The sequence below is a fragment of the Gracilinanus agilis genome, chromosome 2 (assembly GCF_016433145.1).
Source record: "Gracilinanus agilis isolate LMUSP501 chromosome 2, AgileGrace, whole genome shotgun sequence".
Classification (NCBI taxonomy): Eukaryota; Metazoa; Chordata; class Mammalia; order Didelphimorphia; family Didelphidae; genus Gracilinanus; species Gracilinanus agilis.
In genome coordinates, this window is record NC_058131.1 from 255,404,166 (window position 1) to 255,432,115 (window position 27,950).

Below are 27,950 nucleotides of genomic sequence, written 5' to 3' on the forward strand. Positions count from 1 at the left end.
GTGACCCTCTGGGCTCCCCAAGATGGCGGCTGCAGCGGTGGCGGTGGTTCCTTGGTGGCGACGCGGCCGGCACGCCTGCGACTGTAGCTGCTGAGGCGGGCGGCTCCCCGACTGGAGAAGAGGCTATCTCACGCAGGACAGCGGCGGCGGCGGCGGCACCGACCTGAAGAGGCCCCAAAGGGGCGGTGGCGGTGGGGAGGACGCGCAAGGCCTCCCGACGCCGCCTCTCCTCCACTGCCGGGGGCTGGAGCTTCGTTGGCCGGGGGATGTTCGTGCTGAACCCGGGCACTCCCTCTCCTCCTTAGGGCGGTGGCCGCGGCAGCGACGGCGGCAGGCCGGGCTCCCCCTCGGACATGGCGCTGAGGGAGCTGAAAGTTTGTCTGCTTGGGGTAAGTGGTCCCTAGTTCCACCGGTCGGGTGGTGGGATGGGCGGGAGCCCGGCCTGCTTGTCTCTCCCTGCCGGGTTCGGCTGAACTTCTGCTTGCTTGGGCCTATTCTCCCTCTCGGCCCTCCCAGGGAGTACCAAACCCACGCTGGACAGAAGAGCCAGATACCACCAGAGAGCTCCTGATTCCAAGCATCCTCCTCCCGTCCACCAGCATCTCCTTCCTTCCCGTCCCTCCCCCCCTCCCCCATTTTCCTTAAACCTCCTTCGAGCGAGCACTCAATTTGGCTCTGCTGGCCCTGAGACTTGGCATCTTCCATCACTCACCTGTCCCTTTGACTCTACCAGACCTGAGACATACCATCTTCCAGCATTCACCTGACCCTTTGACTTGACCATCTCATACGCGTCATCTTACCCTTGATACTATTCCCTTACACTTTACCTTCCACCTCCCAGACTTTCTCTTGCACTCCACTGTTGTTTTTTTAAAGTTTTAACAAGCATTTAAGTTCCTCCTTTGTGCCAGGCACCGTGCTAAATACATTACATATACTATCTCTAATAGCCAAGGTAAGAAATGAAACTCTATCACCATCTTCCCTTTTCCTTAACTCCTAGTAAGAAAGTGAAAACTCTGCTTTCCTCCTGTTCTAGTCACCTTGAAAAGGAATCTCATCATACATTTTCATGACCTCTCAGCATCTTTTAGGTTCTCGAAAATTAAAAAACCAAAAAAACCCTCAACAAAACCAACTTCCTCAGACAACTTAAGTTGGGATTTGTATATAACCAAATCTTAATAAAATGCAAGTGACAGGAAGTTACCTGTTTACAAATCATTCACTTTTCCTTTCAGTTACTTTGACTTATTTTTTTCTTATGCCTGTGGGGTACATTTCTGAAAGTATAAATTTAATGTGCAGAAAGGATGTAAAGATATAGGATTTAAAACGTGGCTGCTATCTTATCAGGAAACACAAAATTGATGCTGAAACTTCAGCTTCCTTGTCTTTTTTTGGTTACCTTTGCAGTTTTGAAGCATGCTTTACACAGCATGAAAGGAAGTATTTGGGCTCTTCTGAGCTGCACTTAAAACATTTTGTGTGACCCTGGGCAAGTCACTTAACTCTGATTGCCTAGCCTTTGCCATTCTTATGTCTTAGAATTGATACTAAGACAGAAAGTAAGGGTTCTTTTTTGTTTTTGTTTTTAAAGGCAAGAAAGAAACCTTTTCATACATGTTGCCTATCTATCCTTTACGGAAAAGGGTGTGGTTGGGAATAGTCAAGGTGACCTCAAAATTGCTTCTGGAACTTTTGATTTACTTGTTTTTTACCCATAAAAATATTTGAGTTCTTCCACAAATAATTTTTTCTTTAAAATTTTGTCATTTATAGACTACTCAAAGCTCCCTTTTAAGATATCTTGAAATCTCCTAGTGGTTTCATTGAGTTTCTATGAAAGTTCCCTTGGTGTGTATATTTGTGAAGTTTTTTTCCCCAGAAATCTTAAACTTTCACTAAAAAGATAGGTTATCAATGTAATAAGTACTCACAAAATCCTTATTTTTCAGGATACAGGTGTAGGTAAATCAAGCATCGTATGGCGGTTTGTAGAAGATAGTTTTGATCCAAACATCAATCCAACGATAGGGTAAGAAATGAGTTATTTAATATCATCTTGAAAAGTGTCTTCAAAATATTATCAAATGAAAGTGTTATAAAAATTCAGCTAGCATTTTTCATCTTGAACCAGACAGGTTGACAACTATCCTTTTCTTTAAACCCCCTATCAATAATGAATGAGTATTAAGTACCTGCTATGAGCGGCTGGAACTCTGCTAGGTTTGGGGTAAACAGAGACAAAAATGAACTGAATATTGCCCTCAAAGAGCTTACATTCTATTAGTCTACATAACTTATATATACAAAACAAATATAAAGTGAATGAGAGACAGGAGATGGAGGGAAAAGGTATTTTCATACCAGCAGGGAATCAGGAAAGGCTTCATGTAGAAGTGGCACTTGAGAAGAGTTTTGAAGGAAGCAAGGGATTCTGGGCAGCAAAGGTTAAAAAAAGGAGTGCATTCTGTACATGAAGGACAACTAGGGCAAATGCCTGGAGACAGAAGATTGAGTGCCATATGTGAGAAACCACAAAAATACTATTTGTCCAATCTATAGAGTACAAAGGTCAGAGAGTGGAGAAAGTTATAATGTATAAATCTGGAAAGAGAGGTTGGGACCAGATTGTCCGTATCTTCAAATGCCAAACAGGAGTTGGGATTTGATCCTGATTGTAGTAGAGAACATTGGAGGTTGAGGAATGGAGTGATGTGGTTAGATTTGACCCTTAGAAAAATCACATTGACAACTCTGGAGAAATGGATTATAGAGGGGTAGAAGCTTGAGGTAGAAAATCCAATTAAGAGGTGTTTGCAACACCCTACTCTAAGTGATAAGCACCTGAATTAGAGTAGTAATAATCAACTGTAGGGAAGAAACAAATTTGAGAAAGTTTATGGTAGAAATAACACAATTAAACAACTCATTAATGAGTGGCAAGGAGAGTAAGGATTTAAGGATGATTCTGAGTTTTGGGACATGGAAAAGATGATGTTGACCTTGAAAATAAAAGGGAAGTTTGGAAGGGTTGTGGGCTTTTGCAAAAATATAATGAGACCCCTTTGGGATGTGTTTGATATTCCTGTATTGGAAATGTCCACTAGACAGTTGGAAGTGCCTGTTTTGAGCTCAGGAGGAAGACACTGATGGCATATGTAGATCTGGAGAGTCCCCTTCATGGAGAGGATGATGAAACCCATGAGTACTGATGTTCCCAAGTGAAAAAGCATAGAGAAAGAAGAGAAAAGGGTCCAGAGAGTCCAAGGATATATTCACAGTTTGAAAATTATATGAAAATTAATGTTCCTTTGGCTTTACAAAAATCTCTTTATCATTAAAGTTTTAGATAAAACAAACTTGCTAATCTCTAAATGGAAGAGTGGAAAGAATGTTGGATTTGGAGTTAAAGGTCCTGGGTTTCAATCTAGGCTCTCCTCTATAGTATTTGACTTTGGACACACCATTTAATTTTTCTGAGGTTCATTTCTTCATCTATAAAATTAGGGGGCTGGATTAGATGACTCCTGCATCCCTTTCTTGCCCCATATATATGATCACAATGAGTTTATGTATGTGCACACAAGTAAAATAAAAGTTTTGGATAATTATCCTCAAAAGTTAGTAATAAGACCCTGGGCAAGTCACTTGACCCCCATTGCCCACCCTTACCAATCTTCCACCTATGAGAAAATACACCGAAGTACAAGGGCTTAACAAAAATAAATAAATAAATAAATAAAGTTAGTAATAATCTTTGCAATGAGACAAAATAAATAATTTTTTTCATAAGCCAAGTCCTTTCTAGCAAGTTTAAACCTTTTTTTAAAAAAAAAAAACTTTTACCTTCTTTCTTAGAATAGATACTGAAGGGGGCAGCTCAGTAGCTCAGTGGATTGAGAGCCAGGCCTAGAGACAGGAGGTCGTAGGTTCAAATCCAACCTCAGACACTTCCCAGCTGTGTGACCCTGGGCAAGTCACTTGACCCCCATTGCCTACCCTTACCACTCTTCCACCTATAAGTGACCCTGGGCAAGTCACTTGACCCCCATTGCCTACCCTTACCACTCTTCCACCTATAAGTCAATACACAGAAGTTAAGGGTTTAAAAAAAAAAAAAAAAAGAATAGATGCTGAATATCAGTTCCAAGGCAGAAGAATAGTAAGGGCTGTCCATTGAGGTTAAGTGACTTACCCAGGATCACATCTAGGAAGTGGCTGAGGTTAGATTTAGACAAAAGACCTCCAGGCACCAGACCTAGTTTTCTATCCACTGTGCTCCCTAGATGCTCTTAGCAAGTGTACTCTTAAAAAAAAACCCTCATGAAAAATATATTCTCACACTCTAAACCTCTCTCATAATTCAGATACTCAAAGTAATAACTAATATTATTTGCTGGCTCAGAAAAATCTTTGAAAATTTTCGTGTTCTAAAAATTCCTACTGGGAGCAGCTGAGTGGTTCTGTGGATTGAGAGCCAGGTCTAGAGTTAGGGTCCTGGGTTCAAATATGGCCTCAGACACTTCCTAGCTGTGTGACCCTGGGCAAGTCACTTAACCCCCATTACCTAGCCCTTACCACTCTTCTGCCTTGGAACCAATTCACAGTTTTGATTCTAAGATGGAAGGTACGGGTTTAAAAAAAATTCCTATTAAATTTCCTAGCCCAAAAGTAATGGTAGACATAGAGAGTCCTCTTTTGTAATCTCTGCTCTACCTGAGTTACAGAACAGGCCCCAAAACTTTACCATGTTGAAGAGGAGAATTGACCTTGAGGGCTGTGGACATGATGTTGAGGATTAGTAGATAAGTAAGTAAACATTTATTAACTCTGAGTTGTGCCAGATACTGTGCTAAGTGCTGGGGATACAAAGAAAAGCAAGACAGTACCTATTTTCATGGAGCCCATAATATAATGAGGGTAGATAACACATAAAAAGCAAGGGCCCCACACTGGGGCATGATGAAGTCCTTCAGCCAGGTAGGAACTTATGAGTTGCCTGCCCTGGGCCCCCTCCATAAATGGTAAATCTGGGAAGAGCTCCCTCATGTCTACTATGGAATCAGAGGAAGAGAAAAGGCCAAGAGTTGGGGGTTTTACTGTCTTACTTCTTCTTGATGGAGGCAGGACCTCCTCTGTATGCCAACATGGAAATTCTGAATGACTTGTCCCTTGGTGTCTTCTGACTGCCTCAACTATTAGGACTGAGATGGGGAAGGAAAGGGTATATATATGTGTGTTTATATGTGCTGGAGTTTGAGTGTGCAGTGGGAAGGAAATGGCTAAATGATTAGGGACACTAAGGTTAGTGGAGAAAGGATGGAGAGAGTGAAAAGGAGCTTTAGAGAAAAACATAGGGACAGTGTGGTAATAGAAAGAATGCTGGATTTGTAGTAAGAAGATAAAAATCTGGCTTTGCCACTTTCCACCTTTGTGACCTTGAACAAGTCACTTACCTTCCTTGGACCTTAGTTACTTATCTGTGAAATAGAACAGGTTAGGCTGGATTCCTTAAAGTTCTTTCCAGCTCAAAATCTATGATCCTGTGAACTCTTCACAACATTAAGTATCTCCTATAGGAAAGAGGTTGTTATTTGCCTCCATTACCGTGGACTCCTTGTAAAGTAATACAACTATTATGATTAGATTCCCAAATTAAGATGTTTATAACATTTCTTTGAAATTTCCCCTCCGTGTTTAAGATAATCTTTTGATGTTTTTCTGTTAATCAAAAGATAAATTGGTTAAAGAATAATAATTTCATAGTATATTGGAACCTCCAGTAAACATCAACCCAGATGCCTCATTGTAGCCTATAGGTGACCCTGAGTTTTGGGTTTTGTTGTTGCTTTAGTTGGGGGGGGGCGTGGCTTTTGCCAGGTAATCTTCCCTCCTCCCCCATTGAACAAGGATTTATTTTTTTCTCCTTCCCACTCTATCCCATTGGAAAAATGTGCATACTCATGCAAAACAAATTCTCCCTTTGGCCATGTTCAGAAATATGACTTATTCTATACCTTGAGTCCTCACCCCTCTTTCAGGAGGTAGGTAGCATATATCATTCATTCCCTAGAATCATGATTCATCATTGCATTGGGCAGAGTTCTTAAATCTTTCAAAGTTGTTTACGTTGTTGGTTTTATTGTAAAAGCTGTCTGATAGTTCTGATCATTTACTTAATTCAATTCTTTTCAAAAGAACAAGTCTTTGTTGTTTTTTCCTTAATCTCTATCATTACTTGTTACACTACAATTCCATAACATTCATTTACCCTAACTTTTTTTTTTTAACTTTTACTTCCTGTCTCAGTAACAGCTCTTAAGACAGAAGGGCAAGGGCTAGGCAGTTGGGGTTAAGTGACATATTGTTAGGAAGTGTCGTGAAACCAGATTTGAAACCAGGTCCTCCCAACTCCAGGCTTGGTACTCTATTCCCTGTCCTACCTAGCTACCCACCCCCAACCCCCCATAACTTCTTTAGCCAGCATCTAATTGTTGACTACTCCCTTAATTTCTAGTTTTTTAACATTGTAGAGAAGTGCTGCTGTAAATATTTTCATACATATGGATGACCCTAAGTTCTCAAAGATCATACTAGTGAATTTGCAAGCTCTGGCATTCCTAAACCTGAAGGGCTTTAAGTACAAATTCTATGACAGATTGCTCTCTGAAGAATAGCCTAGCTAAGTTCAGAAAGCCTTTTTTCCTAGTAAATAGTAAGTAAGGTAATGAACTTTTTTGATGTAGCAACCTTTGAAGGCCACTTAGGTCCTTGGTTCTTAACCTTTTTTGGGTCATGCATCTCTGACAATCTGGTGAAACCTATGGTCATCTCTCAATTTTTTTAGATGCATAAAATAGAACAGATAGGATTATGGAGGAAACTACATTGAAGTATAGTTATCATAATATTTTTAAAAACAAGATTGTGGACCCCATGTTAATATTCCCTAAGTAAAAGAGGGCATAAGTCTTCATTAGTCAATGAAGTATTTACACATTAAATCACAGATCTTTGAGATGTTGAAATATTTGATCTGAGAAATTATAGTCCGGTTTTTAGTTCATAGCTCTTTTATTCAAAATACTTCATACGCAGAGGCATAGAATTAATCCCATTAGCCTTTGCTATAATGACTGCCTTTGCATAGTCCGTAAGAAAAGAAATATGTATGTACATGTCTTAAATGTATGATCCCATCAATCTTCCAGTAATCAAGGATAGGCAGTTACTACCTGCAAAGGATTCTTTAAAAAATGATTGAAAACTGAAGCAAATCGTTTTTATGATTCAGTAGTGACACTTCACACTGAGTCATTACTAAAATGACTCGACCCACATAACACCCTAAGGTTACAAATACTGTCTTTTAGATGATATGTATAAAGTCAAGATTCTAGCTGTTTAAATATTATATTTTTGAATACTATTTCCAGCTCTCAATTTCTAAACAAACTTAATGCATAGTTAGTTCAAATTGTTAACTGCACAAATCAGTTATCCCACTTGGAAGAAAACTTATTTCTTTAAATCAAAAATGAAAAATTTTTAATGATGAACATTTCCTTCATTGAAATCCTATTCTGATGCCTATTGTGATGTGTTAGCCACCCTAGGTTCTTGAATGTTGTTCCAGTAGAACACAATTTGTGGTGTTCTATCTACCAAGTAGGAATTTTGGTGATCAGTGTCTGCCATCTGAGAACCAACAAAACTGTTTTTTGAAAAGGTTCATCTCTAAAATATTGTCCAACAAGTGATGAGTTTTTCCAACATGGCAATTTCAGAAGACTGTCTATTAAAGTACAGAAAGGTTGCAATTTTTATTGGTCTAAGGGCATGATACTCATTACTGAAATGAATCCTTGAAATAAATACCATCAAATTGATGTCTGCCATTTGCCATTCCCTCCAAAACCCTGCATTCTAGAGATTTATTCTGAAATATGATTTATATGTAGCCAAAATGATAGCAGATTATAAACAAAAATGCAAATAAATGTGTGATGAAAAAATTATTATAAGTATATTTTACTGTTACTAATAACTTAAACTGTATATACTTTGTGAGAAGTATACCAAGAAAAGCATGTGAAAGGTAGTCTCCAGATTTCCAGATTTAGAAAATGGTATTAATAGAATTGTTAGTTGACAGTAATGAAATCTACCTAGATAGAGTAGGAAACAGAGGTTATTTTTTAAAAAGAAGTTTGTTTCTCCCAGGCAACTAAGTAACAACTTTTGAAAGTGAAACTGTATAATTTAGGTGCCAAAGAATTTTGTGTGTGATTTAAGAAACAACATTGTGGATTTTTTTTCAACCTCCCATATTATTTAGAATAAATGTCAGGGAAATGTTTTGGTGCTTGGGAAAGAAATTGAGAAAAAGAATTGTGAAAATATGTAATTCACTTCAGATCTCAGTTTGCAGACTTGGGGGGAGGTAGGGTGGTGAACTATAGGTATAAGGTTGTGCAAAGTTAGATTTAAGGGGGGAAAGGGCAATTTATCTCAGATATGAGAATGGGGAAAATAAATGTAATCCACCATGGTTGAAAACTAGTTATTTTCTCCTTGTTAACTTGGATCATAGTGTCAACTACTTAGCTTAAATTCAAAATATGAATTTAAAAATATGGAACTTTTCTTTTTTAAATTATAATGTCCATATTTAAATTGAAAGTGAAGTCACAGTAAATAATGTCATATAATGGAAGAAGAATGGAGCCTGATCAATAGAGTGGCTGCTTGTTATCAAAAGAAGGGTAGGGAGAAGGTATTTACAAAGAAGAATTAACATTTCCTTTTCAAATAAAAGCACTAAAATTATATATTGCTAAGCAGTCTTTCCTGTAATTTGTCGTATTTGAGAGTATTGCATGCAAACTTGGTTTTCTCAATTAAACAAACTTAATAAGTGTCTACTATGTGCATGGTAAAATGCAAAGAGAGCTAGCCAGGGAGTAAGATCTGGGATTCAATCCCTTCTTCTGACCCATATAAGCTATGTGATCCTGGGCAAGTCACTTAGTTTTCTGTACCCTAGGAAACATTAAAATTATAACTTAAAGATCTGCATTTTTTGCCCCACTGGGCACTACACCAATGAAATCACAAAAGCCAAAACAAATGTGTAAGGAAGAAGCATGAACTAGCATCAAATCTATTTTCTGACAGTAGCTGTGTGATCATGGACAAAGTGATTGACTACTCTGAGCCCTCTCAATTCAATTTCAATAAAAAGGTTGCAGGACCTAAGTTATTAGAAAGAATTTCCATACTAAAAATCAGACATCACAGGTTATTGACTTAAATAAGGCACTGGGCTAGCAAAATGACTACATAGGCTAGATGAGTTAATTGAGATGTAAATAGTGGATTATCTCCTATTTTGTAGAAGGATTAATTGCTGAATTGGAGAGAGAGAGAGCGGGAAATATTCCTTTAGAATTGAAGCACTAGGAGACTGATTTCTCTTGAAATAGAACCTGGCTTAAAGTTGAGGGAGAAGGCCATAATTCTGTTTATTTATCTGTACTTCAAAAATTCTAGTCAAAAAATTAATCTTAGGCTAGATCACAAATACTGAAAATATTTTGGTAACATGGAAAAATTAAAAAGCTTTTGGCCAGTGTCATGAATTCAAAGCTTATTGAGATGAGGGAATACATTGCAGAGAAAAGAATTAAAAGTAATGATAGATGACAGATTATGCCATACGGGGTAATAAGAAACCTTGCAAGTTTTTATGCCTGTTTAGTTTTGTCCCATGTTGTACCTTTATATTAGAATTTTTAGGTAAATGTGTTTAATGTATTTCATCATTCCCATAATATTGGCAAGGAGGGGGGAGGGATAGCACAAGTTAGGGACAAAGAGAATCTTTAGAAATTTGTAGAAAAAAATAATTGTTTAAGAACTCTCCAAAATTTTCAAGATAGTTTTCCCTTTTTGTTAGTGTTGTTTTATAGAGTACAGTTGTGCCTGATTTCTTAAACTATCCTGATGGTTTATGAGAAGCAGAGACCCAAGTTTTAATCACTGTTGAAATTTCCTTTTTTAATTACAGCATGTCTTCCTCATCTCTTTGCAGACAGACTCTTACTGACTGATATTTAAGTAATTTAAACAACTGAACTGATTTATTTGGAGGTGATGAATAGGTTTCTTTTGGGTGACTATTTTGAGCTTTAACCACTATGATTAGTAGAAAATAATGTTCTAGGTTTATAGAAAATATTCTAGAATTCAGTTGAAACATCTTAGGAATACCATTTAATGCCACAAAATTGCTTTATAAGTGAAAAATCGTGTTGTATTTTCCAATTTGAATGTATTTGTAAATGTTCCCCAAAATTAAACAACTCTATGGGATAGCAGTTTTTTTTTTTTTTTAAACCCTTGTACTTCGGTGTATTGTCTCATAGGTGGAAGATTGGTAAGGGTGGGCAATGGGGTTCAAGTGACTTGCCCAGGTCACATAGCTGGGAAGTGGCTGAGGCCGGGTTTGAACCTAGGACCTCCTGTCTCTAGGCTCGACTCTCACTCCACTGAGCTACCCAGCTGCCCCTATGGGATAGCAGTTTAATAGAGGCTACTGATGAATATGAATCCAATGTGTTCAACAGATAATATCCATTTAATCAATTTAATCTCAGAATTTTTATTTTTCTATACCTTTCCATAATTCTTATTTTTCCATAGTTTGCACTATTGTTGTGACTTATTTTATAGAGGCCAATATCAAGATGGTGACAGATTTGGGGGTATATTTTCTTGATAAGTTCTTTATACATAACTTAAATTTTAATGTAGTACATTTAGAGTACCCACTATATGCAAGACACTATTCTAGATGTTACGTGACATTAGAAGATTAACAACAAAGTATCCCTGCCTTAAAATGGGAAACGGGACGTTTACATAACTATTTTAAAAGACTACACAAGATTTATGATAAAAGTAATACAAATGAAGTATCATGAATTGAGAGAGAAAAGTTCAGGCAAGAAGGGGAGAGAACTAGTGATGAGGCTGAAGGCAGTCCTTGAGTTGAGCCTGAGAACATACCAAAATGTTATTAGTATGATCAAATATGACAAAAAAGGGCATAATTCTACCTTTCAGTGTTTCAGTCTTGTATATGGCATTGGTTTAAAGTTCTTTCAAGGAGAGAGAAGGAAGAGAATAAAAATTTGCTAATTGAGAAAAAATTGAAAAAATTTTAAAGTTCGAATTATTTCCCTTTTAAAAGTTACTTATAAATTGAGTCATTTTTGAAGTATCTGCACTCATGTACCATTTTCACTGCAGTTATCATTGGGAATTGTAGCCACATTATCACTCCAAATGTGATATTTATTGTAAGTTTCCAAACTTAAATGGCTATTTTTCTCTTAGTATTAAAAATGTAGAAAATATGATTACTAATATTTCTCCTCTTTATTTTTTCCATGATAACATAGTCAAAAATATTTCTAGATTTCAATGAAGAATGTTATTACAGGGTACCAAAACACTTCTTAGATTTTAAAAAATATATATTTTGCAGTTTAAAGCCAAGCATTTATTCTTCCTTTGTATTGGACTTAACTGCTCAAAGTTTCATTTTGATCCTGAATAACCAGCTAGGGGTAAAGAAGAAATCCAGTGAATAGCTATACCAATTAATGATGGAATTAACATACAAAGTAAGGAAGTCAATAGTAACAAAGTCCTCCTTTGCCTTTGTATTTAAGTCACCTGGCCCAGGTAGAAAAGTACAGTAGAAAGAATACTAGCTTTAGAGTCAGAAGAGCAGAGTTCACATCCAGCTTTTGATGCTTCCTACTGTAGGACCTTGAGAAAAATCACTTAACCTCCCTTTGCCTCAGCCACCTTATCTATAAAATGAGATGACTGGATGGACCAAAAGAACCTCAGAGGACCCTTCCAGCTTTAATTTCATGAACAGCATCATTACAGACCTACCCAAAAGAATTGGCAGATGTGATTGCTCAGCCAGTCATTGATATTTCAAAGGTCATGGGCAAACAAGAAAGGACACTACAGAACTGGAAAAAGGCATATGTTTGTTCTTGCAAACTACAGGCACGTGAGCTTGGTTTAGATTGCTGGCCAAATTTTGGAAAGAATGATTAAAGACATATCCTAAGGAAATCATTGATCAGAAGAAAATTCTTGGGTATCCAAAATATTATTCAGAGCAGCACTTTTTTGTGGTTTAAAAAAAAAAGGACAAGCCCCTTGATTGGAGAATGGCTAAACAAATTGTACTTCCTGAATATAATGGAATATTACTGTGTGGAAAGCAGTTACAAATAGGATCCCTGGAAAGACTTATATGAACCAATGTAGAGCGAAATTAGCATAGCCAAGAGAACAATATGTATGCTATGTATATAGCAATGTAAATAGGAAAGACAACTACAAAATAATCCAAAATGAAAGAAACAAAATTACAAAGAACGAGTATGCTTTCAAATAAGAGTTAGGACAATTCTTTCCAGTCCTTTGCAGAGGTGGAAGGTCACAGATACGAAAATGCTGCATATATTTTTGGATTTTTCTTTTAATGCATTCATAAGTTTTAATGAGTTTTTTACTTTTAAAAAATTCTTTGTTATATGGGATGGCTCTCAAAGGGGAGAGGAATACAAAAGGATACAAGAAAATTTAAGAAATGTAAAAACAAAATAGATAAGAAAATTTTATTTATTAAAAATAATTATTAATAAGATGCTTAGTGAACATCCAGATAGTAAATTACGGTTGCAAACCTGCATGCCTTCATCAGGAACAGATCATGCCAGGCTAATCTTATTTCTTTTGTTGACAGTTATAAAACTAATAAACCAGAAGGACACCATACATACACTTTACCTAGATTTAAGTAAAACATTCGTAGAAGTAATTCCATAATGTTCTTGTGGAAAATGTGGACAGTTGTTGGCAAGATGATAATATAATTAAATGAATTCTGAATTGGGTAACTGTCTAGACTGGTGAGGGTCTTGTTGCTTTTGCTAATTTAGGGGTCTTAACTGTTGTGTCTCAGATATCTCTGGTTGGTTGGATCCTGCTTAACATTTTTCAGTTATTTAGATAAAGGCATAGATGTCTTGATTAGCAGATTAGCAGATACTAACCTTAGAGGGATAGCAGACACACTAGATGGCAATCAGCATCTAAATAAATCCAAACAAAATGAAAAGGTTGGGTTTTATCTAATGAGATGGAATTTAACTGGGATAAGCACATAGTCTCATACTTAAATTCAGTAAATCTAGGGGAGGGGTTATGACTAGAGAGCAGCTCTCCTGAAAAAGATACCGATTTTAGTGTCCTACAAGTCCAATTTGAATGTACTTCACAATAAAGTGAACCTAAAAAGCTAATGCAAACTTACACTGCATTAAAAGATAACATATCTACTAACAATAGAGATGTAATAGTTCTGCTTTACTTTTTTCCAATAATACTATATATTTGGCCAACATGTTTTATTTTTTCTTTGAATTGTCTTTTTTTTTTTTTTAAACCCTTACCTTCCATCTTAGAATCAATATTGTGTATTGGTTCTAAGGCAGAAGAATGGTAAGGACTAGGCAATGGGGGTCAAGTGACTTGCCCAGGATCACACAGCTAGGAAATGTCTGAGGTAAGATTTGAACCCAGGACCTTCCATTTCTGGGCCTGGCTCTCAATCCACTGTGCCACCTAGCTGCCCCCTGAATTATCTTTTTTATTAACTTACATTAGCAAACATAAACATTCCAGTATACAAAGAATAAAAAAGACTCTATAGGAATTTAATTGGTGTTTCACAGTATTTTTTTAAAGTGTACTTAAAATTTACATAATAGTAACAACTGCTTTGTTTGAGTCCCTTCTAAACATCTGTCATTTTTTTCTGTAGTTGCTTCTTGAGTGTATTTTACTTACAGATGTCTCATTCTTCGCCACTATTCCATCACCTCTGCCAAGAAGCAGGAAGCTTGTTTCATTATCAATGATTATCAATAATGTTTCATTATTTCATTTTGAAGTCATAATTGGTCCTTGAATCAGTCAAAGCTCCAAAATATTTTAGTCATTTTCCTTTATATTTTTGTGGTTACTTGTAATTTATTTTGAACTATTCATTTCATCCTGCTATCATGATGATCTTTTAGTTTTTTTGAATTCTCCATATTTATCTTTGGGGAGGTTATATTTTTGTATATGTGCATGCATTTGTTGTCCCTCCCTTCTATTCCTTTTCACATTAAACAATTTTTTAAAACCCTTATAGCAAATATATATAGCATAACAAAACAAATTCCCACATTGACTATGTCCAAAAGTTCTGCATTTTTTAATACTTTTTATGTCTCACAAGAAGTGGGCAATATTGTTCATCATTAGTCTTATATCATCTTATAGCATGAGTTTATCATTACATTGATCAAAATTGCTTTCCTTTACAACATGACTCTCTTTATACCCATTTCACTGTTATTTCATAGAGTATTCTCCTAGGTGTACATCTGACAAGTGATTTCTTCTCTGCTCATCTAATATGTTAATGATGGCACTTTTATGCTTTAACATTTTTATCATTTTTAATGGCACACTTAATTCAGTCACATATGCCAAAATTTGTTTAGCTATTACCATGGATACCTATTTTATTTCTAGTTCTTGGCCACAGTAAATACTTTACAAATTTTTTTTGGATATGTCTAGTAGTGATAATCCTGGGACATAGAGTATTGCAACTTAATGACTTTTGAGATATAAATCTAAATTTCTGTGTACTACATTTTAGGAAAGGATTTGATGTGAGGTGGAAAGTTTCTAGAGTCAGGCAACCAAGTGGGTAAAGTCCATGATATAAGATCAATTTAAGGATTTGGATTTGCTAACCTTGAGAAAAGAAGGCTTAGATGGAACATGCTAATATTAATCATGAGAGGCTATTATACAGTAGAAAATTAGACTTGTTCAGCTTGACTCTAAAGGACTAGGATAATGGGTGCAAGTTGGAAAGAGGCAACTTCTTATATCACACTTTAAAGACTTGATGTAAGAAAAAAATACCCTAACAATTAGAACTATTCAAAAGTGGAATGAGCTACTTGAGAAGGTAATGGTTCTCCCCTCACTGGACACCTTCAAACAAAAGCTGGATGACCTTTTGTCAGGTGGGTTGTAGTGGAAATTGTATTTAAGGTTAAACTACATGGCTCATGAGATCTCTTCTAAATCTAAAAGTTCTAAAATTCTGTCTATATTATTGATTTCCTCTTTAGATCATCTGGAATTTTTTCCCCCAAGTATTGAGATTAAAGGATATGACTATTGCATGCCCAATTCTATTTTAAACGTAGTCTTGATAATTTTATCATTATTAAATTTTTAATGATTATTATTGTGTTATCTTATTAATAACAATTATGATAAACTGGTCATTTGATTACATCTTTATAGGGCATCATTTATGACCAAGACTGTCCAATATCAGAATGAGCTACATAAATTCTTGATTTGGGATACAGCTGGACAAGAAAGAGTAAGTCATACACATATTTATATTTAATTTTCTGTATTAATTTTTTCAAAGAAGCTTGAACTAAAGATTGAACTATATTCTGAATGTCACTGTCATTCTCATGTTTGCTTCAGTCTTTAACTTATACTAGAGATTCCTTTATTTATATATATTTATTTTAGGCCTTTACCGTCTGTCTTAGAATCAATACTGTGTATATTATTGGTTCCAAGGCAGAAGAGCAGTGAGGGCTAGGCAATGGGGGTTGAGTGACTTGCCCAGGGTCATACAGCTAGGAAGTGTGCGAGGCCAGTTAAATCAACTAATGGACGTAACCGTATTAATGGTTATTTAACATTTTAATTTTAAAGTAAATGCTGACCAACATAGATGACAGAACATGCATTGGAGCTTTTGTAAAAGTCAAGATTCCGTTCTTCAGGGTGCCAAACACTGTGCTAAACACTGGGAATAGAAGTACAAGTAGAAAGAAAGACTTTGAAGGCAAATCCCTGTCCTCAAAGAGCTGGCATTCTAATGAGAGAAGATATACATAAAAGGAAATTAAGAAATGTAGAGGATGAATGTACCTGGCACAGGAGCATGGTAGAGAAAGTCAAGAAAATCCAGAGGGCAGATTGAAGAAGAACAAAGACGTGGAAAGACATGAGGGAATTAGGGATGGAAAAGAAGTCAAACATATATAATTTGTGATTGCTTTTTAAAATATAATATGAGGGACCTTTATAGAAAATAGAACTTGAAGTTTAAATCTAAAATGGATAACAACATAGCATTTATGCACTGAGCTTTTCATAAATGATTAATAAAAATTAACCAAGAAAGTTAGTGACTTAGGCATAAGTGAGAATTGGAACCATGCTCAAAAAACAGAGCGTAGTATTAGGTTAAAAGGTTAGAGAAGACTTCAGCAGTATTGATTAATTTCTTTCCTTCAAGTAACTTTCTGCATCACAGAAAAAAAATGTTTAAGAGAAGAAACTGATTCTCAGAATTTCTATTTTCTTTTTCATTCCTCTTTAGAAGTACATTTGATACTTGTTATATTGTGGATTTATTTTATCTTATGTTGATCTCATGGTGATAGTATTAGAACAGACATTTAAAGGATTACTAAAAAAAAAATGTTGATTGCACTACTGACCTCAATTACATCTTTTAGCTTAAATATATTCAGTTTGAGCATGTCTAATTCCTATAAAACAATTTATTCTGAACTATTTCCTAAGAGTTAATATTGCATTAAAATTGCTTGCATTGAGAGTTCTCTATTAAATCATTTGCTTTCAAAAAATAACTTGACTTTTTGTTTGGATTATGAGAAAGATTCCCATTTGTATACAGAATGATTGAATTTTATACCTAGTGAAACTCACTGTCATAATTATGATCATAAATCATAGTGCTAAAATGGCTTTCAATATTTTTTCTCCATACAGTTTCGTGCCTTAGCACCAATGTACTACCGAGGCTCGGCAGCAGCTATAATCGTTTATGACATCACAAAAGAAGTAAGGGTATAGGCATACTCAGCATAAAGTTACCCTGAGCAATGTTGTTTTGCAAGAATGCTATTGACATATTATAACCAAATTCCACCTTAAAATTATAGAATCCTGCTGTAAAATCATTAACACATTTTCCATTTATAACATTTATGCTATTGTTTCTGTGCAACTAACTGCCCTTGGAATGTAGTTTCACCTAGTCATATTTTCTTGGAACCGAATAAGAATGTTAGGTAGTTGATGCCTATACATGAGGTTCTCTCTGAATTTTTAAATAATTTATGTTTGATACTGATGTTTCTGAATGTTTTCTTTCTTTTCAATAGGAAACATTTTCAACATTAAAGAACTGGGTGAAAGAACTTCGACAGCATGGACCACCTAATATTGTTGTTGCTATTGCAGGAAATAAGTGTGACCTTATTGATGTACGGTGAGTTATATGAATGAAAATTTAGTTGGAAAATTAATTGTATTTTATCAGCAAAGAATTCTCATGCGGACATTTTTGTTTAACTTTATTCCATTTTTTTATGCTTACATAATCCCAAAATTCTTTAAATAAAATTATTTTCAAACATAAAAATAGTGTGTAAAAATGAATAGGCAAAGTTCATTTAAAACTTGATTAAATAGAGTTGAAACTGATCTGGGATTAATAGTCTTCTCCAATTTTGAAGCTGAAAGGGACCCTAAAGATCATCTAGCCCAATCCTCTCGTTTTTATATATGAAGAAAAATACCCAGAAAGATTAATTTACTTGCCAATGGCTACTTAGTGACAGTCGTTGTGTTCCCAGGCAGCTTACAATAACAGAGAAAATGGACCTATAAACTTTTTTTTTTTTTAAGAAAATACACACATATAAACTATTTCTCATACTTTCATATGTGGTTAAAAATCATCTAGTCACAAAATCTGAAAGTTCAAAAGGCCTTGTAGGACGCTAGGCCAACCCACATCTGAACAGGAGTATACTCCACAGCATCTTCTATAAGAGGGCCTTGTGGAGAGGAAGAACCTTCTGTTTCCTAGAGCAGGCAAGTCCTTTTTCTTATGTCCAGCCCAATTTTGCCTCTGCAACTTCTATACTTTTTTCCTTATGACTTCAAAGGCAATCAGAGCAAATCTCATTCCTATTTCTCACAATGATTCCTCGTGTAGTTGAAAATGGCTATCATTTCCCCCCATAAATGTTCTATTCATCAGTCTAAATATGCGCTTTTTTGTGTTTTTATTCTTCTGTTTTATAGAGCCCAAAGAGATTAAGTAATTCATCCAACTTTATTCTCTCCCATGCCTCCTGTTTGGGAATGATGCCATTTTCTAGATTTAGTTGTTAAATAGCCTTTACAAATTTATTTTTCTATTACTAGTAATGTATGTGGTTCAAGAGGACCAAATATTAAGAAAGTCACTATAATCATTCATCAGTCTTCCTAATGTATTTTGTATCTTTAAATCTTGTTAATTTCTGGGTAAAGAGCACTTTTATAATATTAGTCATTAAACTTTTCTCTTTTATAATTATTTTTCAGGGAAGTCATGGAAAGAGATGCTAAGGACTATGCTGATTCCATCCATGCAATTTTTGTAGAGACTAGCGCTAAAAATGCGATAAACATAAATGAACTCTTTATAGAAATTAGTAAGTCCTCTTGTACTCAATGTGTATAATGTGTACAAATAAACTTTTCTATCTTTTGTAAGTTGGAAATTCCCACTTTGATAAGAGAATGTTGTTTTTTGGTACTCACAAATCTAGAAGTATAAGCTTTCCTGCTGTCTTTCATTGTCATGATTGCTAGAGAGTTTCTTAAAGATTCTAGAGCTCTATATCGGTGATTGCAAACTCAAATAGAAATAGATCTTATGCAGGCTGCATACTGAATTAGAAAATCACAAATTAACATCTGGGATATATATGCTGAATTAGAAAACCACAAAGTAACATCTGTGATATATATATATATATTTGTTTATTTATTTTTATTGAGATTTTTCCTGTTACTTTTTAATTTGGTTCTGCCTCAGGAGTATGACTCCAGACCACTATTAGACACCTCTTCTCTGGGTGTGTGTGGGTACAATAACTATTTAAAGAAAAAATGGACCTTTAATTTCATTGCCATGGAAAACTTCCAGTAAAGAAATTCCTCTATTGAGGCCGATTTGGCAAGTTTTGTATAGCTTATATCTCTAAAGACTTAGCAAGGTTGGGGAGGATATCATTGAGTAATAAAGTGATTTATCCATGCTCAAAGCATTCAAAGCAAGCTGCTTTTTTAACAGGCCATGCTGTTGAATAAGTAACAGGTAGGACCTTAATGTCATATGAGCTGCCATCTTTCCATATTTTTTTTAATTTTTTAATTAAAACCCTTACCTTCTGTCTTAAAATCATTACTGTGTATTGGTTCTCAGGCAGAAAAATGGTAAGGGCTAGGCAATGAGGGTTAAGTGACTTGCCCAGGGTCACATAGCTTGGCAGTGTCTGAAGCTAGATTTGAACCTAGGACCTCCCACGTCTAGGCCTGGCTCTCAATTCATTGAGCCCCCCAGCTGCCCCCCATCTTTCCATATTTATCACTGAACATATTTCAGTTATCCAAAGTCATTGGAAGTACATAAACAAAGTTAAAAGAAATTGAGATATCCTCATTCAGAAAACTTACCTTATAAAAATTCAAACTTAAAGAATGGATAGTTTTAAAAATAATTCCCCATGACCAATGGCAATAATGTTTATATTATATAACAATGATTTGATAGCTTCAAAAGACGTTTTTAAATAGGATTCAGCATTTCAAAAAATACATCTTTCCTAAATAGCATCAATTTTATGACCTTAAATCCTACGTAGATACCAAGGATAAAACTTATTGCAGTATATTTTGAGGGAAGTATTATAGAATTCTGTTAAAAGTTCAGGATTTGGGGGCAGCTGGGTAGCTCAGTGGATTGAGAGCCAGGCCTAGAGACGGGAGGTCCTAGGTTCAAATCTGGCCTGACACTTCCCAGCTGTGTGACCCTGGGCAAGTCACTTGACCCCCATTGCCTACCCTTACCACTCTTCTGCCTTGGAGCCAATACACAGTATTAACTCCACGACGGAAGGTAAGGGTTTTAAAAAAAAAAAAAAAAGTTCAGGATTTAAAGTTTACCCGGTTGTTTAAAAAGTAAATTGTTATGTTTCCATCAAAGTTTGTATGCTATCAGGCATGGTTGATATGATCCTGATTTTCCTGGACTATTATTTTTTCTTTGTCTCAAGAGTAGGGGCATCAAAAGGCATTGCCAACACAACTTGTTTTTTTAGAAAATTAATTTATAAATTCAGAAATGGAACCTAACTCACAATGAGCTGAAATATATAATATTGTCATTTTGCCACTGATGAATGACATTTACATATGCTTTTTTGGTATAAATTGTGTTAACAGCCCCATAAGATAGATAGTGCAGATGATTTCCCATTTTATAGATAAGGAAAGATAGAGAGGCTATATAACATACCCAAGGCTATCCAGTTAGTGAGGGGAAGAGCTTGGATTTAAACTCAAGTATTCTGATTCTAAATAACACAACGACCTTGACACTGGTATATGATGATTACTACTTTAAAATGTGTTATTTTAAAATGTTCAACTTGAGTTTTCCTAAGTATGAATAGTTTCTATCCTATATTTCAAAATCATTTCATTTTGATCTTCTGTCCACAATTATAATTTTTTCAGGCAGGTAACTTCATGCTTCAAGAACTATTAAAAAGAAAACTCAAACTATATTTTTAGGATGATTATTAGTTATTTACATAAGGCTAAATCAAACATTTAAAATTCTCTAATTTCTCGTCTTTCCTGCTTTGGTGTAGGTCGAAGAATTCCATCAACAGATACTAATCCCTCATCTAGTGGTAAAGGCTTCAAATTAAGAAGACAGCCTTCAGAGCCAAAGCGAAGCTGTTGTTGACTGATATACAGCATTTCAGACTTAATTATAAAGTAGGTGGCCCTGAAAGTTAATGGGGGTGTTTTGAGAATATGTGTTTGACTTTTCATCTGACTGATCATCGTACAGAAAGAGCCTACGGAACTCGACCAATTTGTTTCTAGTTTCGTTGACTTCTGAAGACTGCAGTTGTGAAATATTGGTCTGTTTACTTCTATTATGTAAAGAATTTCTTGTATTCAGAGAGAATACATCATTGAAATTTTTGACCTTACTGAAGAGGAATGTTTAATTGTATGGATAATAGCATTAAAATGTTTAATAGTTTTGTAATCAAGATTTTATGTCATGTTTTGTAAAGGGAAAATGAGCACTTTTGTGGTTCTTGAAAAATAGGCCTTGTAGAAATTGTAATTTTGAGACTTAGGTTACTTTACTTTCCATTATCATTGCTATAGTATGCTATACCACTTTAAATTTGAGTGAATATCCAAAGTGGAAGGAGGGTGGGTGATTGTTACTTTGTATACAAAATAATTTATTTATAGAACTGATGGAAAGGATTTCATCCCCTACCATCCCTAAAGCACTTTTGATTGAAGGTATTAGCCATGGATGGATACATGCAATGAATTAAAACATGAAATAGTCCTTTCTTTTTTACTATAATTTATGTTTAGGCAGATGCATCATTGGCACATTTCAAAATAAGTTCTCATGATCAAAATGGTCGTAAAAAACACAGTTTGAACACAGCATACTCAAAACTGTTTTGAACTGACTGGCAATAAAAAAGCAGTAGCATAAATGCTGTCAGTGTTTTTATTTAACCCAAATATTTTGGGGGGAAAATAGTTATTTTTGTTTAACACATGTAAAGTTTTATACTATATTTATGAGACCCATACTTAGAGCATTACAAATTCTGTAAATACAATAGAAAATTCAAAGTTTTTCACTCAGTATCAGATTTCGTCTTGCATCGAGGCCTGTGTATACTCTGTCATTTAAGTTTTCCTTGAGGAAACAGTATGCTTTTTTTTTTTTTTTAAACCCTTAACTTCTGTTTATTGACTTATAGTTGGAAGAGTGGTAAGGGTAGGCAATGGGGGTCAAGTGACTTGCCCAAGGTCACACAGCTGGGAAGTGTCTGAGGCCAGATTTGAACCTAGGACCTCCTGTCTCTAGGCCTGGCTCTCAATCCACTGAGCTACCCAGCTGCCCCCAACAGTATACTTTTTGAAGCATGTTTGTGATACTGTTTTGAGAAGAGCAAATAGTGCTTGAATTGAAAGTACTTTAAGATTTGTCTGCTGGCCTTATCTCACTGTGGCTGAGCATACTACTCATAAAACTACCTTGACAGCATCCACTCTAACCCTGCTTGGAGCAAGAGAAAGGGATCCCAAAACCCAAGTCATTTACTGGATGTCTGTAACAATTACTCTTTAGCCTCAAGGCAAACCTAAAGCTAGTTGTTTTTTGAAGAATCTTTCATTTTTAGCAGTTCCTTTAGTAGCCTTTTATTTTTGCCAGCCTATGCTAACGGTAACTCTTTCTCCTACTTACGGATATAATGAGTTTTTCATATAACCTAAAAATGAAGCATATAACTATATTATCAGGAAAAACTTATAATTGATCTATTTTGTCATTCTAACTTAAGTTTTTTAACTAAAGGAAAATTTCAAGATAAGAAATGAACCAGCTGGGACCATAAATTTGTAAGATCAGAACTTATCTTATATTGAACAATATTTTTAATAATTGTTTTATTTTACACATGTTTGGATGGATTCCTGTGGAAAATTATCTAGAACATTACAAACATTTTAAGCTTTTTTTGGCTTTGAGTTATTCATCAGAATGAAGCGGTGCAGTGAGTTCTGACAGTATTATATTTAAAAAAAATTTTTTTAGCTACCTAAGACATTAGTTAGCAAACTTGGAAGGAAAATGTGCAAACTCCTCTCATATTTCAGCAGAAATCCAGACCTGAAGTTCACTTTATCTATACTCTTATATACTTTGGCTACCCTATATATTCACAGTTTTTCTATTACTTTGCTGGCATGCCCTTACTTGCAAAATACAAAAGTTGTACTTAGAGATTGGTGGATTACTGAATAGACAATGAATGCCTTTGTGACCCTTCTTGCCTTTTTTAATATGTATACAAGATAATGAAAACTTACGTTTTACATTCCTGCCACCAAATAAATCAACTGAATTTCATGATGTTATTCTGGTTTAGTGTGTAAAGAATGTTTAGGCACTTTTATAATCATTGTAGCATATAATATCTAACGTAGGTAATAATCCTTTCAGCTATTAGCAAATCATTTCTATTTTTGCTTTCTGCTGCTTCCACCCCATATGTAAAAACACATGTATTCTCATGTCTTATCAGGATGAGTGGCTTGAGCATCTCTAAATTTTCCTTCAGTGACCTTTTTCTCTCCTTCTCCTCCTCTCTGTCACTTGTCTCTCTAAGAAATTGGCATAATACTGCATATGATGCTCCTGATACTATAAAAAAAATGAGTGGAATCTCAAGTATCCTATAAATGCTATTCATTGAAGACAAAATTATGCTGCCTTTTTTTCCCCTGACATGTAAAGATGATACCAAAATTGTAGGCATTCTTTTATATAGTTTTAAATCATTGCAAATCAAAACACAAATGATTCATACTGCCTCTTTTACATATTCTTATACACGTTATTACAACTACATTTGAAAGAAACAGTGAGAGGGAACTTAGCATAATGGATTAAGAGCTTGGCCTCAGAATTGTGATCACCTGGGTTTAATTCCCACTTCTAACACACCCATACTGACTGTTGGATCCTGGGAGAGTTACTCAGCTTCTAGGTGCCCTAGGCAACTCTCTAACATGTTAAGTTGCAAAGAAGATGCCAGTTTGCATTGGGACAGGAAGGGAGTTTCTCATTCAGAGCACCCTACCTACACTTAATGAAATCATAGGTTGGGTTTAAAAAAGAAAAGAAACAGCATTATACAATTGCATAATTCAAGCCTACCATAGGATTCCTTTTGACTCTCTAATGACAGGGAACTGTAGTGGTTTGGAAAAAAAAAGTTTTTTAAAAATTTACGTGCTCCAAATACATTTGCTCCTTTAAAAATAAGGCCAAATTATATTCTGCCTGACAGCCTAACACTAGAAACTAGTCTCTATAACTTTTAAATCTTTTCTGATTTACAAATGTCAGTTTGGTGATTAACATAGTTGTACCATATATAACTTATGTAGTATATCTGTATAGCAGCTAGTGTTATATAGATATGCTATATGTAACATAATTGTAACTATTAATCATTTTGGAAATGATTTTCAATTTGGGGGTTTAGAGGTAAACAGACTGTGTTGAGGAGACACTAGGACTTATTCCACAGTCTAAATTCCTAACCCCCTGGGAAATTTTGCCATTAACTTATATATGTTATAAAATAAAATGGCAATTACATTTAAATTTTAAAGTTCATTTTTTAACATAATTCTTCAGTAAGTTGAGGGTTTATTTCTGAAATACCAACATCTAACTTTACCTATTTATAATTTTTTGAAAATATGGACAGACATATGTAGACATGCTACATATTATTGCTTATTTCCTTTAACTTGGCCATTGATGAAAGAACAAAAAAAATTTTTGCGTTGGATATTAATGGTCTATTTCTTGGCATAATGATTTTTGCCTTACTCATATAAAGGCAAACTTCATTTACATTTCACAATCTTCTTAAGTCTTGTTCATTTTCAGGTATCCTCAAGAAGAGAGATAGATGTAGATGTTCTAAATGAAATTGTAAATTTTTGGGTAATGGAAATATCCTTTATGGAATTACTTAAGTGTTGTTGTTTTAACATATTGTCAAACCAAGAAGTCCCATTACTATAGTGTGGAATGTAAAGAGATGGTGTTTTATTCTTTTTAAAGGAGGTGTAGTTCCGTTTGTGATTAATTGGTGTCTGAGTCCTAACAGATAACAATGTGGTATCTGCTCACTAATTATGTGCTTGTTTTATTATATGAGGCTGCATTAAAACAGATATTGCACAAATTTTTTCTTGCCTCTTGCTCCCAACACTCTGAGAACTATATATACATCCTTAAAATAACTTTGGGGATTTCAGTTTCAATATAAGTAGTGAAAGAATCCTATTTCTCCCAGAGAAAAAGGTATTAGAAAAATTCATACCTCAACAAATTTAAATATTCCTATAACTATACATACCATTATATATTTTAAATCTCAACATTTGGTGCGGAAAGATCTTTGTACCAAAAACCCAATTCTTTCTTTTTAGGGACTATCTTACTTTAGAATTTTATCACTGGAGTGTTGCTTTCTAAAATGTTTGTTTTTTTGTTTTTTTAATAGCAATTATATTCCCATTGTATCCATGCTTGACTAGTCATTGAATCTTCACCTAAGTTTTGTTTGTGTAAATACATATGTATGATATATATATATAAGCATAAATAAGTAGTTGAATTCACTAAATATTTTAATAAATGCTCCTTCTCTTTGCCAAACATTGTCCTATGCCCAGGATTGCAGGTAAAAAAAAATAACAATTTACACTTTATTGGATAACAAAATAAGAAATAAATATGAAAAATGTAAAACCTTTGAAATTAACTAAATTTTACTATAAGGGCATAACACTTATGTTTTCACTCCCCATTTCACTTACAAGTAGATCTCTACCTCAAAACTCAACATTAAAATGGGAGAAATAAAATGCACTTTTAATGTTCAGGACAGTGGTTACACTTATGTTTATCAGAAGATAAAATGGATCAAGATGATTTATTTAAAACTCCTTTCCAAAAGATTATCCAAGATTTAAATTTTTATTTTTAAACCATTTTTTTAGCTGGAAATGAGAATGTTTCCTAGGAGCAGAAAAGTGAAAAATTCAAAACTAAAACAAACAAAAAAATAGTCTTCCTTAGCAGAAACTTATTTCAGTTTCTAAAAATAAAATCTAAAAAATCTGAACCTCCTAATTTAGAAGAAATAATAATGGAATACTGTGGCATTTTCATTTTTTTAATGTGATAATACACATTAGAAAGTGACATTTTTGAGGGATCTGGGTTTGGTTTTTTTTTTAACATGTCCAGGGGAATGCTAAATAAGACTTTTATGATCAATTTCCTCTATTGAGGGAAATAAATGAACATATTCCAAAAATTTTATATTCTTGAGTTTTTGCACCCACTTATTTTAAAAGAAAACTTCTTAAAATGTAGCAAAACTTCAAATACCATACATTAACTTGATATTTGGAGCGTTAGAAACATGTCTATGTTTGTTTTCTGTTTAGATTTCAGCTGATGATCTAAGATATGTTATCCCTAAAACAAAATACCCCAAAGTGAAATAAAGCCTTAATTCTGACGATCTGTCTCCATCTGTGCCCCTTGACATTTTATTTATCACTGATTAACATAATATCAAATGTCCATATAAAAACAGCCCCTATGTAGTTAACAGAAGTTTATTTTCTGATAATACATTGATTGTGATCAATGTTTGTCTCCTAACTGAAACAAAAATATACAGAGGTCCTTTCCTTAGCTAAAAATTCATTTCTGCTAGGTTGTTCTATTTTCCAAATACTTATGGTCCTTTAAATTCTTTCAAAAGGGGGCTTCTCAATTCTTAAAATTTTTGGAAAATAAATTCAAATATGATCCTTTCATAGTATGACAAAAATACTTAGTATTCTCTTGTATTTTCACAGGTTTTGATTTGTGAACTTGACGGTAATTTATAAACCAAATTATGTGAAGAAAAGACCTAGAGGAAATCATAAGAATTATCAGCACTTAGGGTGAGAGATCTTTACTCTCAAGTATTCCCACCAATTCTTACCATGTAATTTATAAAGGCTCAAAGCATGTTGTTCTGACCAAAGGAGAATCTCAAAACTAATGGAATGCAAAGCTGATCCTAAAATAAGCATGATAAAGTACTGTTTGGTCCTTTCACAATTTAATGAATAACTTTGGGGTTAAATGAATACTTACTGCAACCACCTAGAGTTATTTCATGTTTTAAAAATATATCGATTCTATCTAAAACTATATTTGACTTGTGTTTTATATCCCTTACACTTCTGATATCATATGACTCTATGATCAAGTTATATATATATGTGTATATATATATATATTTAAAATTCTAAATTTATAGCAAAACTGGGTTGTATATTATGTAGATTTTCCCATTTACTAATGAAGAGGACAGGTCCATCTGTTGTTCTTGCTAGTGAATTTTAACTTCTCTTGACTTGTGCTAATCTTCATTTCCACATGTGTACCTTATCTAGAATAACCAGGAAGTTGTCACATGCAAAAAAATTCTCACACTAACTGTTGATGTTCAATAAAGAAAACAACTGCTTGGCTGAATTTTTCTTTTGCAAACAGTTGTGGCTTTGTGTAGACAGAGCCTTATTGTCCTTATATAAAACCTTTTATTCTAACCTAAGTCTAATCATCGTCTTTACTTTCGGGGAACCTCATAAGATTGTTTAGCATTCCTCTGAACTAAAGACTTTTACCTCTTGCCTTCTATGTAAAGAATACTTCTTGCCTTATTTTATTAACATTCTCATGCTTACAGTGAAAGTTCTTCTAAAGGTCAATTGTACCTTTAAAACATGTTATTGTCCTGACATTCTACACTGTGCTGCCTTATGTGATTTAAAGTGGTAAGCTTTTAACAGCTCCTTCCAACTGAAGATTAAAGAAGCAACTGTCATTGTCAGAAAATGTGGAGGCTAATTTTGAGTAAATTTCATTGTTTTCAGAGGTGTGAGAAACACCAAATTATGGCACACCGTCTATTCTATTTTCTAAAGTGTCTCTCACTTTTAGTAATTTC

The 27,950-nt window shown here is 34.6% G+C and overlaps 2 protein-coding genes across 3 annotated transcripts in view; one reads left to right on the forward strand and one right to left on the reverse strand.

Moving 5' to 3' along the window:
• LOC123233566 (serine/threonine-protein phosphatase 4 regulatory subunit 1-like) overlaps positions 1-355 on the reverse strand; it is a 65,098-nt gene extending 64,743 nt beyond the window's left edge. The window contains exons 1-2 of the mRNA XM_044659636.1: positions 309-355; positions 6-275 (exon numbers count right to left, since the gene is read on the reverse strand). Coding sequence (XP_044515571.1) covers positions 6-275; positions 309-355 — 317 coding nt within the window. The remainder of the gene's footprint in view (positions 1-5; positions 276-308) is intronic.
• RAB22A (RAB22A, member RAS oncogene family) lies at positions 60-27,166 on the forward strand. Of its 2 annotated transcripts, XM_044663844.1 has the most exons (8): positions 60-389; positions 1,962-2,041; positions 15,481-15,562; positions 17,002-17,073; positions 17,397-17,503; positions 18,610-18,719; positions 20,946-21,075; positions 26,806-27,166. In XM_044663844.1, the coding sequence occupies exons 1-7, from the start codon at positions 354-356 to the stop codon at positions 21,041-21,043; spliced, it is 585 nt and encodes a 194-aa protein (XP_044519779.1). In that variant the 5' UTR covers positions 60-353; the 3' UTR covers positions 21,044-21,075; positions 26,806-27,166. The 2 variants fall into 2 exon arrangements, with proteins under 2 accessions (XP_044519779.1, XP_044519778.1); XM_044663843.1 differs by lacking the exon at positions 26,806-27,166 and having other exon boundaries at positions 20,946-21,885.
• The last annotated feature ends 784 nt before the right edge of the window (positions 27,167-27,950 follow it).

What these genes read in the sequence shown, in the direction of transcription:
- RAB22A (XM_044663844.1), top strand. Translation starts at nt 354, where the DNA reads ATGGCGCTGAGGGAGCTGAAAGTTTGTCTGCTTGGG. An exon ending in AACATCAATCCAACGATAGG is followed by an intron (nt 2,042 to 15,480) that starts GTAAGAAATGAG and finishes ACATCTTTATAG; the next exon opens with GGCATCATTTATGACCAAGA. An exon ending in TTTATGACATCACAAAAGAA is followed by an intron (nt 17,074 to 17,396) that starts GTAAGGGTATAG and finishes TCTTTTCAATAG; the next exon opens with GAAACATTTTCAACATTAAA.